Source organism: Balaenoptera acutorostrata, unplaced genomic scaffold, assembly GCF_949987535.1.
Source record: "Balaenoptera acutorostrata unplaced genomic scaffold, mBalAcu1.1 scaffold_663, whole genome shotgun sequence".
NCBI lineage: Eukaryota > Metazoa > Chordata > Mammalia > Artiodactyla > Balaenopteridae > Balaenoptera > Balaenoptera acutorostrata.
The window spans coordinates 90,630-110,810 of record NW_026646758.1 but is presented as its reverse complement, the minus strand read 5'-3'; the positions used below and the strand labels follow the sequence as shown (position 1 = coordinate 110,810).

Below are 20,181 nucleotides of genomic sequence, written 5' to 3'. Positions count from 1 at the left end.
TCCTGGGGCTGTTGCTTTCTGAGCCTCAGCCAGGCCACTTAGGAAATAGCCATTGCAATGCAGAGGGTGGGAGTGGGGTGCGTGCAAATGAGGCTCCAAACAGGATGCTACCTCCCCTTCCATTCCTGACTCTGCACAGGAACTGAGCCAAAACACCCACCCTGGCTGGGACCTTTGAGGTCTTTCAGACCAACTCCCCATATAGAGAGGGCCGAATGCAGGCCCAGAGCGGAGGTGACCCACCCGGGGTCACACACAGAGTCAGAAGCTGGGCAAGGACAGGTTCCAGGCTTCACAGTTTGACTCAGTCCATCTCTGGGCACCCCGACACCATGTCGCTCTAAGAGAAGTGAGCCTTCCCCCACCCCGACTTCAGGCAAACAAGAAGGAAGGGATCCGGAGGGGCTGCAACAACTCATTTTTATTTCTTATTTTCCTCTGGGGGTGCAGCGTTTGGGCCCTTACTGCATCAGGCTGGCGAGCAGGGCACTACCTGGTCCTCTTCTCTGCAAAGGGAGTGACAGGGTGCTGTCACAAGCCCACCACGGGGGACACAAGGTCAAACCCAGCAGATCCCAGGAGGACTCTGGATGACAGGGAGAGTCCAGCTGATCCTGGGGGAGAAGCAGAGGGTGAGTAGAATGGGACAGGCAGCCTGGGGCAGCTTGTGGGGCAGAACCATGGGGTCCGAGACTCCAGGGCCTGTCAGGAGGGCCTCAGGCCCAGAGATCCCACCCAGAACCCTTCTCTGTTTCCCCAACCCCTGAGGATCTCTGTTTGGGAAAGGCTGCTGCAAGCAGGTACCCAAAGGCATGAACTCCAGTGGTGAAACCGATGGCTGGGAGCTGCCTCACTCTCTGGGAAAGAAGGCTGAACCCCAGGTGGGACAGAGATGCCCCAGCTAACTCAGAAAGTCTGCTTTGGGCAGAGTCAGCCTGAGCCGAGCACACCCTAGGCCAGAGCACCTGCCCCCGGCAACATGCCTGCTTCAGAGACCCAGAGAGAGAGTGACCACGGAGGGTGAGACAAAGGCACAGGCAGACTGGGGCTCACCAGGGCTAAGGTCAGGGCTGGATGCTCTGAGGCTCTTGTCCTCCCTCACCCTCCACAGCAAGCCCATCGGGGACACTTACCCACGGACTGGAGAGTGGCCACGAGGCTGCCGGCGGCAACTCCGCCCCCATTGGCGATGGCGGCCGATGACATCATCTTAGCCGCTAAGGAGGAGGCGGCGATTCCTGCCCCGGTGAAGCCCATGGCGCCCAGCACCGTGGGCACAGCCACCACGGCCAGGGCTGTAGGGAGAGAGGAGCTGGGTTGAGGGGGAGATGGACACGCCCCCAAATCACACACGCACAGCACATCAAGCTTGGGGGACTTCAGGGAGCCTGGAGAAGGGGTAAAGCCTGAGCTTGGGAGAGATTCCAGGCACGGCCCGCAGTCAGGAGTCGAGGGCGGCACAGCTGGTGGGGAAAGCGGAGGGGAGGGCCGCGGGGTCACCGGGGTCAGGCCTCTGATCCGCAGCAGGACCTTCCTGGGGAAAGGCCTGTTTCTGCCTTAGTAAAATCCTGGAACTAAGTTGGGGGCGGGGCGGAGGTGTGCAAGCTTCTTGTCTTCGCTGAGGAAATCTTTAATACAAGCAAATCTTACCCAGGGCCCAGCATAAAGCAAGGAGCACGGTCTGAGCCCTGCTTGGGTCCCAACTCTGGGTCTCCACGGCGTCACCGCGGAGCACTCGGAAGCCAGAGTCGCTGAGCCAATGGCTTCTCCTTAACACACCTCCTGGGTCCAGACTGTGCGCATGTCTCATCCTACGTAACCCTCACGATAACCCTGAACGGGCAGCCTTGGCCTGTTTTTCACGAGGAAAGCTGAACCCAGAGGAGTTCAAAGCCACATCCAAAGTCACGGGGTGGAGGCTGGGCAAGGAGGTTGGGCCCCTGCTGGGGCTGCCTCTGTGCGAGCAGGGAAGCTCCTCAGTTTTCTCATTCCAGCGCCTCCCACCCTACAACGTACAGGAAGCCTGGGGCAGGTGCAAGGCCAGCGGCTCTCCAGGTCCCAGGGCCTGGGGATGGGCCAGGAGCAGGTTCTCGCGGCAGGGACTTACCTCCTCCCACCACAGCTGCAGCAGCCTTGGCTGGAAACCGAAAGAACATTCCGTGAGTGGATCCACACTGGTTGCCCCTCCACTCCCTGAGCCCACAGCCCGCCTACGGGGGGGCTGCCCCAGGCTGGGAGACACAGGGAGGAAGGACCCCTGCCTGCTTCTTCCTGAGAAGGTGAGCCACAGCCCTGAGCTTGGCAAGGGCTGCTGGGGAGGCGGGTGACCTGTCCTCAGTGGACCTGCATGCGTGGGCCTAGAGTAATCTGGAGACGGGGTTTGCGGGCCTTGTTCCAGAAAAACCCAACCATCAGATAGGGGTTTTGTTGCGTGTCTTTTAATGTCTGTGGACTGATTGGTTGGGGGTTGTTTGTGGGAAGCACAGAAGTTCTTTTTTCTCTCTGCCTTCCAAGCCAGGTTTGGTCAAAACAAAAACAAACAAAACCTTACAGATTTGGGAAGGAAGGCGTGCAGCTGCAGCCCCCTTCACAGTGAATGCGGGACTCTTGGCAAAGTAATTTAGGGCATGGTGGTTTGACTCGGGCAGGAAGAGGCGAAGGAAGTGAGTGTCACGCCCTCTGAGCCGGGATGTTAGTTCATCTGAAATAGGGTTGGTGATTTACGAGTGTGTGTCTGGGGGGCCGTTATATAACCTTCTCCCTTCGTCCAGAGAAACCTCTTCCGACAGCAGTAAGTCCTTGTGGAGAGGTGTGTTTCATTTTGCAGGACCCGGCTGAAATCAGGGCAAGCACTGCTGAAGGCCTGAAGGCTGCTTGAAAACAGTGCTGGAACACATTGAATGTTCCTGATTCTCCCAGGCCCCACCTGTTGCCCCTTCCTCTGGAAAGCGGACCCTGACCCTCCCAGTCAGAACCATCCTTGATCCCCTGTGGCTGGAGCCCCTCACAACCCTGGACCATAGTTGCCTGGCTCCCCAACACTGAGAGTCCCTGGAACTCCCTGGCGGAGCTCTCGGTCTGCAGCAGCCATAGCAGCCAGGACTGCAATCTTTGGGGCCCGTGGGGACCAGGAGTTCTAACACTAGCAAGGTGTGCAGGAGTGAGCTCAGCCAGCTCCCCAAGAAGAGAGCTTTGGGGTGGCGGCGAAGGAAGTAAAGAGCTGAAGGGGTATGAAAGCTAAACCCGAAGTGACCAGTGGGCCACGTGGTTGGGGTATGGAACCAGAGACTCAGGAATCAAGAGCCCAGTTAAAGGGTATCTGAGGCTCAGCATTATTGTTTGGGAGGAGAGATGATGCCAGGCTGACTCACTTCCTCCAATCACGGCTGCAGAGGCCATGCCTGGAGACACAAAGCACCCCCATGGGTGCATGGCACTGGCCTCCCCCTGCACCCCTGCTGCTGCCACAGTGGGTGGGGTTCCCTGGAGTTGGATCAGAGAAGAGAGCAGCCCCTGCCTGGCCTCTTCCTGCTTTTCCCGAGAAATCTGATTTTCTGAGAATGCAGAGGTGGATGGACGAGAGTCTGGAGCTCTGTTATGCTCCAGATGGCAAGGGGCACCTGCCTTGAAAAGGTGTCATGCTGCTCTGTGAAGTCAATACATTTGGTATCATTTTCTCAAAAAAATAAAAAAAACAATACAAAATCAAGAAAAGCATGCTATTTTCATTTGCGATGGAATAAATTTGACTTTTCTGGTCTTTTCCTCTTCCAGACACCCTATACCCATCCCAGGCTACAGCTGGAGTGAAAGCCCCCCATCCTCCAGGGCTCAGCCTACTTGTCACTTTCTGCAGGAAGCATCTCTAATTCCCCCATCAGAAGTCACCCTGCTTCCTGACAGTCATCGCCAGGAAGACACTGGAAATCACCAAAAAAGATACCCCACATCCAAAGACAAATGAGAGCTGCAATGAGATGGTAGGAGAGGCGCAATCACAATAAAATCGAATTGCATAACTGATGGGGGGGTGACTCACAAACTGGAGAACAATTATACCACAGAAATCCGCCCACTGGAGTGCAGGTTTTGAACCCCACTTCAGGCTTCCCAACCTGGGGGTCCGGCAACAGGAGGAGGAATTCCTAGAGAATTACTCTGAAGGCTAGCGGGATTTGATTGCAGAACTTTGACAGGACTGGGGGAAACAGAGACATCGCTGTTTTTTCTTTCTTTATAAATTTATCTAGTTATTTATTTTTGGCTGCGTTGGGTCTTCGTTGCTGCAGGCAGGCTTTCTCTAGTTGTGGCGAGAGGGTGCTACTCTTCGATGCAGTGTGCAGGCTTCTCATTGCAGTGGCTTCTCTTGTTGTAGAGCGTGGGCTCTAGGCGCGGGCTTCAGTAGTTGTGGCACGCGGGCTCAGTAGTTGTGGCTCGCGGGCTCTAGAGCGCAGGCTCAGTAGTTGTGGCACATGGGCTTGGTTGCTCTGCGGCATGTGGGATCTTCCCGGAACAGGGATGGAACCCATGTCCCCTGCATTGGCAGGCGGATTCTTAACTGCTGCGCCACCAGGGAAGTCCCAGAGACTTCACTCTTGGAGGGCACACACAAAGTAGTGTGCGTATCAGGACCCAGGGGAAGGAGCAGTGACCCCAGGGGAGACTGAACCAGACCTACCTGCTAGTGTTGGAGGATCTACTGCAGAGGCAGGCGGTGGCTTTGGCTCACCAAGGGACAAGGACACTGGCAGCAGAAGTTCTAGGAAGTACTCCTTGGCGAGAGCCCTCCCAGAGTCCGCCATTAGCCCCACCAAAGAGCCCGGGTAGGCTCCAGTGTTGGTCGCCTCAGGCCAAACAACCAACAGGGAGGGAACCCAGCCCCACCCATCAGCAGACAAGCGGAATAAAGTTTGACTGAGCTCTGCCCACCAGAGCAACACCCAGCTCTACCCACCACCAGTCCCTCCCGTAAGGAAACTTGCACAAGCCTCTTAGATAGCCTCATCCACCAGAGGGCAGATAGCAGGAAGAAGAAGAACTACAATCCTGCAGCCTAAGGAATGAAAACCACAATCACAGAAGACAGACAAAATGAAAAGGCAGAGGACTCTGTACCAGATGAAGGAACAAGATAAAACCCCAGAAAAGCAACTAAATGAAGTGGTTTCCAGAAAAAGAATTCAGAATAATGACAGTGAAGATGATCCAGGACCTTGGAAAAAGAATGGAGGCAAAGATCAAGAAGATGCCAGAAATGTTTAACAAAGACCTAGAAGAATTAAAGAACAAACAGAGATGAACAATACAGCAACTGAAATGAAAACTACACTAGAAGGAATCAATAGCAGAATAACGGAGGCAGAAGAACGGATAAGTGACCTGGAAGACAGAATGGTGGGATTCACTGCCGCAGAACAGAATAAAGAAAAAAGAATGAAAAGAAATGACGACAGCCTAAGAGACCTCTGGGACAACATTAAACGTAACAACATTCGCATTATAGGGGTCCCAGAAGGAGAAGTGAGAGAGAAAGGACCCAAGAAAATATTCGAAGAGATTATAGTTGAAAACTTCCCTAACATGGGAAAGGAAATAGCCACCCAAGTCCAGGAAGCACAGAGAGTCCCATACAGGATAAACCCAAGGAGAAACACGCCGAGACACACAGTAATCAAATTGGCAAAAATTAAAGACAAAGAAAAATTATTGAAAGCAGCAAGGGAAAAACAACAAATAACATACAAGGGAACTCCCATAAGGTTAGCAGCTGATTTCTCGGCAGAAAGTCTACAAGCCAGAAGGGAGTGGCACGATATATTTAAAATGATGAAAGGGAAGAGCCTACAACCAAGATTACTCTACCTGGCAAAGATCTCATTCAGATTTGAGGGAGAAATCAAAAGCTTTACAGACAAGCAAAAGCTAAGAGAATTCAGCACCACCAAACCAGCTCTACAACAAATGCTAAAGGAACTTCTCTAAGTGGGAGACACAAGAGAAGGAAAAGACCTACAAAAACAAACCCAAAACAAGTAAGACAATGGTAATAGGAACATACATAGCGATAATTACCTTAAATGTAAATGGATTAAATGCTCCAACCAAAAGACACAAGCTCGCTGAATGGATACAAAAACAAGACCCACATATATGCTGTCTACAAGAGACCCACTTCAGACCTAGGGACACATACAGACTGAAAGTGAGGGGATGGAAAAAGATATTCCATGCGAATGGAAATCAAAAGAAAGCTGGAGTAGCTATACTCATATCAGATAAAATAGACTTTAAAATAAAGAATGTTACAAGAGACAAGGAAGGACACTACATAATGATCAAGGGATCAATCCAAGAAGAAGATATAACAATTATAAATATATATGCACCCAATACAGGAGCACCTCAATACATAAGGCAACTGCTAACAGCTATAAAAGAGGAAATTGACAGTAACACAATCATAGTGGGGGACTTTAACACCTCACTTACACCAATGGACAAATCATCCAAAATGAAAATAAATAAGGAAACAGAAGCTTTACATGACACAATAGACCAGATAGATTTAATTGATATATATAGGACATTCCATCCAAAAACAGCAGATTACACGTTCTTCTCAAGTGCGCACGGAACATTCTCCAGGATAGATCAAAATTTGGGTCACAAATCAAGCCTCAGTAAATTTAAAAAAATTGAAATCATATCAAGCATCTTTTCTTACCACAACGCTATGAGATTAGAAATGAATTACAGGGAAAAAAACGTAAAAAAGACAAACACATGGAGGCTAAACAATACGTTACTAAATAAGCAAGAGATCACTGAAGAAATCAAAGAGGAAATTAAAAAATACCTAGAGACAAATGACAATAAAAACACGACGACCCAAAGCCTATGGGATGCAGCGAAAGCAGTTCTAAGAGGGAAGTTTATAGCTATACAAGCCTACCTAAAGAAACAAGAAAAATCTCAAGTAAACAATCTAACCTTACACCTAAAGGGACTAGAGAAAGAAGAACAAACAAAACCCAAAGTTAGCAGAAGGAAAGAAATCATGAAGATCAGAGCAGAAATAAATGAAATAGAAACAAAGAAAACAATAGCAAAGATCAATAAAACTAAAAGCTGGTTCTTTGAGAAGATAAACAAAATTGATAAGCCATTAGCCAGACTCATCAAGAAAAATAGGGAGAGGACTCAAATCAATAAAATCAGAAATGAAAAAGGAGAAGTTACAACAGACACCGCAGAAATACAAAGCATCCTAAGAGACTACTACAAGCAACTTTATGCCAATAAAATGGACAACTTGGAAGAAATGGACACATTTTTAGGAAGGTATAACCTTCCAAGACTGAACCAGGAAGAAACAGAAAATATGAACAGACCAATCACAAGTAATGAAATTGAAACTGTGATTAAAAATCGTCCAACAAACAAAAGTCCAGGACCAGATGGCTTCACAGGTGAATTCTATCAAACATTTAGAGAAGAGCTAACACCTATCCTTCTCAAACTCTTCCAAAAAATTGCAGAGGAAGGAACACTCCCAAACTCGTTCTATGAGGCCACCATCACCCTGATACCAAAACCAGACAAAGACACTACAAAAAAAGAAAATTACAGACCAATATCACTGATGAATATAGATGCAAAAATCCTCAACAAAATACTAGCAAACAGAATCCAACAACACATTAAAAGGATCATACACCACGATCAAGTGGGATTTATCCCAGGGATGCAAGGATTCTTCAATATACGCAAATCAATCAATGTGATACAGCATATTAACAAATTGAAGAATAAAAACCATATGATCATCTCAATAGATGCAGAAAAAGCTTTTGACAAAATTCAACACCCATTTCTGATAAAAACTCTCCAGAAAGTGGGCATAGAGGGAACCTACCTCAACATAATAAAGGCCATATATGACAAACCCACAGCAAACATCATTCTCAATGGTGAAAAACTGAAAGCATTTCCTCTAAGATCAGGAATGAGACAAGGATGTCCACTCTCACCACTATTATTCAACATAGTTCTGGAAGTCCTAGCCACGGCAATCAGAGAAGAAAAAGAAATAAAAGGAATACAAATTGGAAAAGAAGAAGTAAAACTGTCACTGTTTGCGGAAGACATGATGCTATACATAGAGAATCCTAAAACTGCCACCAGAAAACTGCTAGAGCTAATTAATGAATATGGTACCGTTGCAGGATACAAAATGAATGCACAGAAATCTCTTGCATTCCTATACACTAATGATGAAAAATCTGAAAGAAAAATTATGGAAACACTCCCATTTACCATTGCAGCAAAAAGAATAAAATACCTAGGAATAAACCAAAAAAAAAAACAAACTGGTAAATGAAAACAACATTTAAAATTGTGTTGTCATTAGAGTATACACAAAGTAATTGAAGCTGTAGGTATAGAAGTGATTGCCTTGAGAAGACATGTATAATAAGGAAAGGAAGAAAGGAAGGAAGGAAAGAAGGAAGGAAGGAGGGGAAGAAGGAAAGCAAGAAGGAAGGAAGAGAAGGAAGGGAAGGAAAGAAGAGGTCTTCAAAAATAGGGAGATTTAAGTGGCATTTAACTAAACCTGCCAAAGGGAGCAGTGGCAATCAAGGGACCTGAGTATTAATTAGGAATGACTGATCACGTGAGTCCCATGAGGGTAGGGATCACATCTGCTTCTCATTTCTGGAGCAGAGCACCTAGCACAGTACCTGGCCAGTAGATGCTCCATTCGCAATTGTCCAGTGTTGTCCGTGGGGCAGGAAAGCTACAAATACCATTGGCTGCGGCAACTGGGTGACTGGGGACGTGTGCAAGCTGGATGGCAGGCAGTGAGTAAAGAAATGAATAGGGAACAGAAGTGTCCTTGACCGGTGGGGAGGGCCGCGCTGTGCACCCCTCTGCTCTCGCTGCAGGGAGATGGCTTAGCGACTTCTCCTGGGGAGGTTCCTGGCCTCCATAATCTGCAGGAAGCCCTCTCAGAGTCAGTGGGCGCCCCTTGCCTCCAGGGCCCTGCAGACCCCACAGCGCAGTCCTAATAACCTGACAGTAACACCCAGCCAAGCCCAGTCAATATACACCACCAGAGTCTATACAATGACCTTTAACATCCAGGATGGACCAGACTTTCAAGACTGAGTTGTCAGCAGTGAGACACCAGTGGTTGTGGATTTCCATGCACAGCGATGTGGTCGCTGCAAGATCCTGGGGCCAAGGTCAGAGAAGGTGGTGGCCAAGCAGCACGGAAAGGTGGTGACGGCCAAGGCGGGTATTGATGACCACACAGACCTCGCCATAGAGTATGAGGTATCAGCTGTGCCCACCGTGCTGGCCATCAAGAACGGGGATGTGGTGGACAAGTTTGTGGGCATCAAGGATGAGGACCAGCTGGAGACCTTCCGGAAGAAGCTGATTGTCTGACAGGCAGGGAAGCGTCCTGACTGCCCCTGCCCACCTGGGCCCCGTGGTCCCGGGGGACCCAGATAGAACTCACAGCCCTTCTGTGCCGGCCCTTCCTACCTCCTCCCTCTGCCTGGCCCCTGTGGGTCCGTGCTTTGGAGACCAGGCCTCCAAACACAGGAGCCTCAAGTGCTCCCAACCTGGCTGACCGCCAGGGTGGCCGCCCAAGGAGCGGTGCCGCCACCGAGCTGGGACAGCCGTCTCCTCACCCACTCTCTGCTCCTTCTAGGGCTTGTTGCCGTGCTCCCAGGATGCTGGGACAGAGTCCCCGGGCCAGCCTGCAGTAACAGCTTGGTCTCCCTGCTCCCTTCTGATCTGAACCCCGGTGCCTGGCTCATCTGCCTCCTGCATTTTTCTTTCCTGCTGCTGTTTTGTAAAAAAAAAAAAAAAAAAAAAAAAAAAACAGAAGAAGCAAAAAAGAAACCCAGGGCTTCCCTGGTGGCGCAGTGGTTGAGAATCTGCCTGCTAATGCAGGGGACACGGGTTTGAGCCCTGGTCTGGGAAGATCCCACATGCCGCGGAGCAACTGGGCCCGTGAGCCACAATTACTGAGCCTGCGCGTCTGGAGCCTGTGCTCCTCAACAAGAGAGGCCGCGATAGTGAGAGGCCCGCGCACCGCGATGAAGAGTGGCCCCCGCTTGCCACAACTAGAGAAAGCCCTCGCACAGAAACGAAGACCCAACACAGCCATAAATAAATTAATTAATTAATTACCAAAAAAAACAACCCATAGAATACAGTACCAACAGCGGACCCTAATACAATCCACGGTCATTGGTGATAACGAGGTGTCAATGTAGGTCCATTTATTGTAACAAATGTACCACTCTGGTGTGGGATGTTGATGATGGGGAAGGCTGTGCATGTGTGAGGGCAGGGGGAGTATATGAGAAGTCGCTGTACTTTCTACTCATTTTGCTACTGTTTTGTTATTTGTAATTTCTTCTTCTAAAAAAAAGAGGATATTAAAAAAAAAAAAAGAAATGAGTTATCAAGCCATGAAAAGACACGAAGGAACCTTAAGTGCATATTGCTAAATAAAAGAAGCCAATCTTTTATTGGCTGCATACTGAATGACTCCAACTATATGACATTCTGGGAAAGAAAGTAAAAAGATGTGATAGTCAGGGGTCAGGGGTCAAGGGTCAAGGCGGGGTGAGGAAGTGATGATTAGGTGAAACACAGGAGATATTTAAGGCAGTGAAACTATTCTGTAGGATACCGTATTGATGGATACATGACATTATTTGTCAAAACCTACGGAACTGTATAACACAAAGAGCGAATCCTAATGCAAACTATGGACTTTAGTTAGTAATGGTATATGAATATTGGTTCATCAATTGTAATAAATTGTAACTGCACTAAGGCAAGAGAACTAAGAACCGCACTAAGGAGAAACTGTGAGTGGGAAAAGGAGAGGATATATGGAAACTCTCTGTACTATCTGCTCAATTTTCTTTTTTTAAATTTTATTTTACTTTATTTCTTTAGTTTTGGCTGTGTTGGGTCTTCGTTGCTGCACGCGGGCTTTCTCTAGTTGTGGTGAGCGGGGCCACTCTTTGTTATGGTGCACAGGCTTCTCATTGTGGTGGCTTCTCTTGTTGTGGAGCACAGGCTCTAGGCGCACAGGCTTCAGTAGTTGTGGCACGCGGGCTCAGTAGTTGTGGCTCACGGGCGCTAGAGCGCAAGCTCAGTAGTTGTGGCACATGGGCTTAGTTGCTCTGTGGCATGTGGGATCTTCCCAGACCAGGGATCAAACCCGTGTCCCCTGCATTGGCAGGAGGATTGTTAACCACTGCACCACCAGGGAAGCCCTATCTGCTCAATTTTCTGTAAACCTAAAACTGCTTTAAAAAATTGTTTAGTAATTTTGTAAAAAGTGCAACCCATGGCTTGACCAGTTCTGTATATACCACTTTCTTAGGCAGTAAATTATCTTTGCAGAGCGCCTTTGGGCAACAAGCAATGATGCAGCATAGCCCACGTAGACAGAAGGGTTTTGAAGACAACAAGCCTTCAAACTCATCCCCCCACTAGAGTGTGAGCAGGAATGACAGAAGGGGGAACAGAATGTGGTGTGTGGAACCCTGGGTCCCCCTTTTAGCTACAATCAAGGAGTCACTGAGCACACGAAGGCAGCCTCGCAGGGGTAGCACCGCTCTAAGAAACAAGCGACACTTCTGACTTGTTTTACCCAAATAACTTAAATAAGCAAATAATAACCAAGTGATTCATCCTACATGATCTTCAGTTTTCCCATTGATACAACTGACAGTATTATGCATTATAGATGCTGCTGTGTTGTTTTCAAGCCTTCCTTGAAAGCCTTAACAAAAACGTTAAAACATCCTCGCATATGACACTGATGATAAGGAAGTGGATATGTGTGATCACATATGAGATATCTTATTAAGGAAAGTGTGGGTGGGGGGGTTCTTCTTTAGAATATTTTCAAAAAGCTCTTCTAAACACTAGATATATTTTTTATTACTTTTACTGCTGTTCTGAAGTTTTGTCTAAGGACCGCAGGGGTTTTCTTAAGCTTACAAGTAAGTTTCTGTGGAGTAGAACCTCGTCATGCTACTTGTTGCTGTTGATAGAGTTTGTTAAGCCAACAGTGAAAGCAATCTGTCCTCTCAATGCATGGTAGCACTTCAATAGTGGAGATTCTGTAATGAATTTTAAAATCAGAGATGAGAAGCATTTCCCCCACCCACCTGGGATTGGAAAGAGAAAATTCAGTAAGACAAAACAGGATGCAGAGCTTAAGAAGTGGGTTAGAGCCCACGAAGTTCTAAGAGTCACAACTGTTGAAGAAATATTAAGCAGACCAGGAAATTAGTGAAATGAGTCCAGGTTGAGTGAGACTGAATGCTTTCCCCAAGTCCCACATGGTAACTGCCTTTTTTCTTCTGTAGGGAGAGAAAGAATTGGGAAGAGATTTCAGATTTCTAGAGATTCACTTGAATAGTTCCTACTGCACTGCTCACTGGGACAATATTCTTTCTCCTCCCCAAGGTGGCCATATGCAGCAGCAGTTCACCCCATCCATTCACTCTCATCACTTAGAATGGAGTTGTCCCCATGCAAACATCGAGCAATGGCACCGTGAGAATTGATAGGCTCATGAAAGTAAGGCTGATGGGAGCCCTGGGGTGCACCCCCAAACTAAAAGGACTCAGGTTGCAAGACCTGTCACTTAACAGTCACAGCAGGATCTATTTTTGGTAATTGAAGCCTAATTTAGATTGTGTTTTTGGAAAATGATAACATTAGTTTTCTAAAAACTAGAAAATTTTTTAGGGGGGAGTGGTGGTTCTCTCCAACTCCACTTTGAAGCTAAAATGGCAAACTGTTTAGAATACAAACTTTTTCTTCCCGTGGATTTATGTAGTAGATGTTTCAAAATGACTGGCAAATACATAGAATTCATACAAAGTTAGAGGCAAAAGGGTGCTCCAGAACCCTCTGGTTGAATCTCTTCACTCTATAGTTGAGGAGAATGAGGTCCAGAGAGGCTAAGTGTTATGCCCAAGGGCACACAGCTGGCTCACAAGATGAGACTTGAATCCGGATTGCCTATGTACTGGCCAATGCTCTTCCCTTTCTACTGTGCTCTACTTCCCAGCACCACAAGAGGACACCTACTGTGTCGTGTCTTGCAGAATCTAGACTATTTTTTGACAGCTTGGAACTAAACTTGTGACTAAGTAGAATACAGTGTTCCACCACCTTTAAGTCACCAGCTAAAATCCACTGCTCCCCGTCGCAGCACGCCCGAGGCCTTCTGGGCAACCACAGAAAGATTATTGTCTCAACTCAGTTCTCTGTGTCTAGGTACCCACAAAATGGAAATCACTTTACTTGGGGAAGAGCAAGAGGACAAGATGAGATGAAAAGGAAGCATGTTTAAAATGGATAAAAGGAGGCACATTTTTCCCACTACACACAATTGAACTGGGGAACTCACTGCAGCAGGATATTAAGATCAATGGTGAAGATTTGTGTTTTAAAAGATTAGACATTTCACATGCATATCATCAACAGCGACACTCAATGGGATGAAAGTAAGATGGATGAAAGTTCTCAAGCTTCAGTGCGTAAGTTGATCACCAACTGGGTCAGGTGAAAAGAAAAAAAGTTGTCTACTGGATTAAAATTTCACAGAAAGGCAGATCTGGCGGGTTCCAGTCATTGCTGCTGTGTAACAAACCACTCCAAAGTAGTGGTGTGAACCAACAGGCATTTTATTATGCACATGGATACGGTGGATCAGGAATTTGGAGAGGGCACAGCAGGGATGGCTTGTCTCTGATTCATGACATCTGGGGCCTCAGTTGGGAAGACTTGAACAACTAGGAATGACTTGAGGTTGGGGGCTGGAATCATCTGGAAGCTTCTTTACCTAACCTGGGATGACTTGAAGGCTCACTCAGCTGGGACTGTCAAGTGGAGCATCTATATGTAGGTGTCAAGAGGGAGTGTCCCAAGAAAAAGCACTTCCAAAAAACAAGTGTCCCAAGAGACCCAGGTAGAAACTACACGGCCTTTTATGACCTATCCATGGAAGTTTTAGAGCATCACTTCCAACACAGTCCATGGGTCAAAACCATCACAAGCCCACTGAGATTCAAGAGGAGGAGACTTAGGACCTCCTACATCCCTCCCCTATGGGGAATGGCAAGATCACATTGCAGAAAAACCTGTGGGATGGGAGAGGTTTTCGCAGCCATCTTTGGAAAATGCAATCCCCCAGGGAAGTGGTGGGTGATGTGAGGTTACAAGAACACACAATCTAGTGGAAAAAACTGACATATGAACAGAGAATCACAGTACAATAAAATAAATTTCAAGGTAGTTATTTCCCCCTCTTTTACAAGAATTCTTTTTTTTTCCCTTTGATAAGAGTCATCACATTAAAATTTTTTCATTCATTGTCTGTCTTCTACTAGATTGGAATCTCCATGCATTTAGTTTCCTACTGTAACCCCTGTGCCTAAAACACTACCAAGCCCAAAATAGGCACTCAATAAATATTTGCGGAAAGAGTATATGAGTAAAGTGCTGTAATAGAGAAGTAGTGGGAGGGCTGTGGGAGTACAGGCAATAACAAAGCACTCAGCTTGACAGAAATGACATTTGAGTGGGTCTTGAATGCTCTTGAAGGATAAACAACAATTTTTCTGGTGGAAAAAAAAAGGGAACAAATTTTTCTCCTTAAATCTCCTCCAGAGACTTCATTAGCCAAGTTTAAGTGGGCAGATCTCATCCTAAGTGTACAGACTGCATGTAGTAGTTACAATGTTCTTGGTTGCAAGTGAAAGAAAACAGGGACTCAAATGTATTAAAAAATAAGCAGTGTATCGTATCACATAACAACAAGTCTGGAGGCCAACAGTTCAGGCAGCCTCAATGCCATCCTTCTTCACTGGGTCAACTTAGCTCCTTTGTGGTTGCAAGATGGTGCCCACAGTGGTAGGCATCACAGGCAGACAAAACAATACCCAGCAGGGGAGAGGACTACTTCTCCTTTGGAGTAAGATCTTTCCCATAAGCCCCTGACAGACTTACCTCACACTGGCCCCCACACCACGCCTTATTGGCTAGAACTGCGTCCCATGCATGTATGTAACCTAAACGCTGATAAGAAGAAGGGGAGAAACACGAGCGGTTGGACTAATCACGTGTTACTCCTTGGGGCTTGACCTGAAGCTCCTGCCTCTCCTGAAGCACAGGGCTATGCAGAAAAGGGTGGATTCCCCAACAAAACACAACAAAACAAATAACGGGGGTTTTGTTAGGAAGGAAAAAGGGGAGATGACTCCTCGGCACATAATCAACAGTGTTTGCAACATTAGGCTTGGGGAAGGTTAATGTTCTGTTTTCTTTGTGGATGACTATTACCTAACAATTTTATTTATTCTTTTTCATGCTTTTTGCTCCTTTCCTTTCTCCTCTGCACTAGTAGTCAGTTGAATAAATCAAGCGCTGTATCAATAGGAAAGAGTGTCATGTGTACAGTGTACATACGAGTCTAATTAATCAAAAATATGTTGATTAGACGTGAGTGCACTTTCAGGTAAAAACCTTGATTCAGATGCTTCTGATAGCATAGCCATGCCCAGCTGTTCACCACTTGAATCGTGCTCTTTCATGGCCTTGTGCCCGTTACTTGTGCTGATTCCTCTGTCTAGGAAGTCCTTCTCAGTTTCCTTACCTATAGGTGGATACTAGTGATTGCCTCTCCAGCGTCCATTCTATCCTTCTAGTAATTTGCTTGAAGAGATGGCGAACTGCAAAACTACTTTTTTCAGACTCCCTTGCAGCTAGGGTCTTGATCTGAAATAAGTTCAGTCAATCAGGTGCACTTGTGTAAGATTTGGAGGCAGATGCAAGGAGAAGGCATCATTCTGTTGCTGTTGCTGTTGGCCAGCAAGGTTTGAGCAATAATGTCAAGAGGCATTTAATGCTGTTGGACTCAATGTCCTGTTTCAGTGTCTAGTCACCAGTTTCATGGGTGTGACGAGCCCTTGCTGCAGCACCATCCCAACTTCTGGAACATAGCTACTGTGGTAGGCCCATGAACTCAGTAGCCCAGGGGTACCCCCCTGACTTCTGCCCCTCCAGCTCATCAATTTTGTAAGCCTCTGTTTGATTCTCAGTATTAAATATTTCTCTGTTTGAAACACCTAGAGTGGTTTCTTCCTGTACTAAACCCTGACTCATAGATCACCTAGTTCATATTCAGCCTTCCAGGCACAGCCTGGGTCTTCCCTGAGCCACCAGGTTGGGCCAGGTGCTTCCTCTGTGCTCCCACCACGTCCTGCCTGGTAAGCCCATGCCTCTTCATCTTTGCACCCCTGGCACCAGTGTTTGGCTCACAGCATGTGCAGCATCAATATTTACCGAACTGAAGCTCCCTCTGCCAAGATACCAGACAGGTCCTGAAATCTAGTCTAAAGGGTGCCCCACCTCATGCCTGGTCTGCAAAGCCCAATGAACAAGTGGCTCTAGACTTATACTGGATTCTAGATGAATCCAGAGCCCTCAGCTTTTCCGTACTTTAGTCCCCCACACAAGAGGCCACACCAGAATTGAAAATTTGACCTGGTCCCCAGGAAAAGGATGATAAGGAACAAGGGGAGTTGCTTATCTCAAGAGTTACCATCTGGTGGTTTTCAGGACCCTCTACTGCTGGGCCTACAACGAGGCCTGCAATCAGTGGCAGCATAGCCTTTGGAGCGAGGAAAACCCAAGTTGGAAGGTGTGTGCCGTTGTGTAGCAAGTTACTTTCTGAACCTCAGATTCTTAATCTATAAAATGGGGTTGATAATATCAACCTCACAGGATTCTTGGGGGTAAAAGAGATTATATATGTAAAATGCTTAGCACAGTGCATGCACATTGGAAATGCCCAATACCCATCAGTTACTGTTGCGGCCACCATTGCTGTTGACTGTGCCAGCCCTGTACCACAATTCTGTTACATATTTTTTACTTCATATACACACACTTTCCTTCAGCCCAAACAGACTCACATGCAGTTAGACTAGAACGTACTTCTCTATACTTTCTCCCGAGGTGTTCCATTTTACATCATGATGTGATTAACCCTTTTCTGCAGAAGATCCAGCTAGGCCCAAGTTTGGGGCTGTGCTGAGGAAATAACAAAACCATCTATGTCAGTGGCTCTCGACCCTAGCTGAAAATCAGGATCACCTGGAGAGCTAAAAACAAAACGGCACCAAAAATAAACAAATAAAACGAAACCAAGAAACAATGTCTGGGTCCGTCAACCAGAGATTCTGATTCAGTAGGGCCCAAGCATCAGTAGATCTTAAGGCTCCCCAGGTGATTGTAATGTGCAGCTGAGAGCCATTGCTGAGAGTGGGAAAGATTAGCGCTTCCATCGCCTCTGGGAAAGAAGAAAGAAGCTCTTACTTTTCTATAATCTCCACCACAGTGGAGGAGGGGAGAGGACTAAAGATTACAGTTGAATGATTCCACTTATAATGTGAACAAGGCATTCTTATTATGAACCTGGATAAATGACTCATCATGTTAATCCTCTGATTAGTGTCTGGGTTTCTCATCTAGAGGTGTCTGATCTGATGAGAAGAGGAGTTATCAGAAATGCTCTAGGACATGGAAAAAGCTAGTCTGGAAATACCTGTGAGGGATTTCAAGTTGGCTTGTGGGTGTCTGTCCTGTGCCAGCCCTGTGCACACTCGCACACTTGCGGGCTGGTTGCTGATGTCAGGTGTACGCACTTTGATCCAGGGCAAGTGAAATGATCCCTGCTTTGGCATAAAATCTAGCTAATATCTAAATGCTAGAGATAGCTGGTGACAGCTGGGAATGTGCTCAGACATAAAGTACAGGCATACCTCATTTGATTGCGCTTTGCAGACTTTGCTTTTTCACAAATTGAAGGTTTGTGACAACCCTGAGTTGTCAGATGATGGTTAGCATTTTTTAGAAATAAAGTATTTTTAAATTAAAATATGTACTCTTTTTAAAGACAGAATGCTATTGCACACTTAATAGACTGAAGAATAGTGTAAACATAAGTTTTATAGACATTACTGGAAAACCAAAAACTCCATGTGACTCACTTTATTGTGATATTTCCTTTATTGCAGTGGTCTGGAAGCAAACCCACAATATCTCTGAGGTATGCCTGTACATCTAAAAAATGTAACTTTTTTCCCATTATTAAAGTGATACACAAAAGAAAATAGAGTGGGAAAACAGAAAAATAGCATGAACCCAGTAGAAACTAATAACAGACTTAAATAGAGTTACGAGGTGCTAGACATGGTTATAAGCTCTTCACCATATAAATTCATTTACCCCTCACTACAACCCTATGAGGGGTAACTCCACTTTACAGATGAGGAAAAAGGACCTGGAGCTGTTGTGTGACTTGTCCAAAGTGGCAGCTAGTAAAGGAAGAGCCAAGGTTTGGACTCATGCTGCATTTAACAGGGTATGGTCAACCTCAGAGATATATATAGCTCATAAGGTAAGCTTTATCCAAGGATTCAATGCCACTTGCTAAAGTTTAAAAAGTTAATCTCAGTTGCCATTTATTCATCCATTTATTTCACAAATATTTACCAAAGGCATCTATGGGCAGCACACTGTTCCAGGCTTGATTATCAGGATACTGAAGAGTATACAGAGGCTACCTGTCCAGTCATTCCTATAGCATTGAACTCTCAAGTGTCTCAATATGTATAATCAGTACAAGTATAGTCAGATTAGAAAAGCAATAACTATTCTCTGATGACAAAATCCAAAACCAATACTTCAAAACTTTCAAAATGTCACAGTCTTACTAGATGGAATGTTTGGCATGATCCTCCGTATTTTCATCAATTAATAAGCACACCTTGGACATCATTTAAGTTGAACCTCATGAATTCCACTTTGTAGCAACACGTTTAATATAACAGTAGTGTCTTCAAGTCAGAAATTTGGTGTTTTTGGATGGATGGATGGATGGCTGGCTAGATGGAAGGATAGATGAGTGAATTAATAGCTAAGAATGCCTGGCAATGTTCTAGTTGCTTAAAAATTGCATCTTTAAAAGTAATTCAGTGTTTTCCAGTTTGTTAAACAATAACTATGACTCAGAAGAAAATTGTGATTTCTGTCCTTTCCATGGACTAAATATGTAACTTCAAGGAAGCCATTATGATGCCAGTTCCATCTGATTGTTGTGAGGATCAAATGAGCTAACTGAAATGAATTATGTAGCACCCTGCCTAATACATGTTAAACAGCATATTTTAAACTGCCTTTAAAGTGAAATACTATACGCAGAAAAGCAAAAATTCAAATGATACAAAAAGCTATACAATGCAAAATACGTTTCTTTTGGCCAAGTTTTCCCGCTATTATTACTACTATTATTAGAGATCTCCAAGCAAAAATAACATCTCCCTGTTGATTAAGAAGGGAGAGGTTTACAGACTAGGAGATAACATCCTTTGAGTCAGAACCAAGCGAAATAACACATGTATTCTGGTTAAATTCCAGCATGAGTGATTAACATTCTCCAACTTCAAATAATTTTTATTATTAGCCAACACTTGTCCATCCCCAATAATACACATGTTGCATACAGGCCACAGAATGAGGCAGCCTCTCTTGGCATGTTCACAATCTGTGCATACTTTCCACTGAGGGTTTCCCTTTCTTTTTGATTGCTATTCCATAGCTTTTCAACTCCCACTACTTTCAACCCTGGGATGTTTGCCGACACTGAGTGCCAAGTAGTTCCAAAAACACCAAAAAAATATAAGCACCTGTAGAATCCCAGGGAATGAAAGAGGTAAAGTACATTTTAAACATATTTATTAACGGTTTTAATGTTTGTGAAGAGATTTATATTTATTTCTTTTAACTTTGAGGCTGGGATTAATACACGTATTCCTCATTATTTCTCACAAAGTCTTGTTGATAAGCAGGAGGAAGAGAGCTAGTCTGCAATTTTGTCTCCCAGTCTGTGTAAGTGGGATCCAGGACACAAGAACGACTCAGCCCTAAAGTGCAGTCCTGAGTCCCTCAAGAACTCAGGCCCTCCTGCCTTTTTTCCGCCTTCTTCCAGTAGAAGGAAGGGGTGGGGGGAGCGGGAAACAATTCAAACCCTCTTTGTAAGCGTGTGAATGAATTTCAAGAATGTTA

The 20,181-nt window shown here is 45.7% G+C and overlaps 1 protein-coding gene and 1 pseudogene across 1 annotated transcript in view; one reads left to right on the top strand and one right to left on the bottom strand.

Annotated features, from left to right (window-relative positions):
- Nucleotides 1-403: 403 nt before the first annotated feature.
- LOC130704545 (cyclin-Y-like protein 1) overlaps nucleotides 404-20,181 on the bottom strand; it is a 91,159-nt gene continuing 71,381 nt past the window's right edge. The window contains exons 6-8 of the mRNA XM_057539664.1: nucleotides 2,108-2,137; nucleotides 1,134-1,295; nucleotides 404-614 (exon numbers count right to left, since the gene is read on the bottom strand). Of these exons, the coding sequence (XP_057395647.1) occupies nucleotides 532-614; nucleotides 1,134-1,295; nucleotides 2,108-2,137 (275 nt within the window). The 3' untranslated portion in view covers nucleotides 404-531. The remainder of the gene's footprint in view (nucleotides 615-1,133; nucleotides 1,296-2,107; nucleotides 2,138-20,181) is intronic.
- LOC130707018 (thioredoxin, mitochondrial-like) lies at nucleotides 8,932-9,447 on the top strand (annotated as a pseudogene).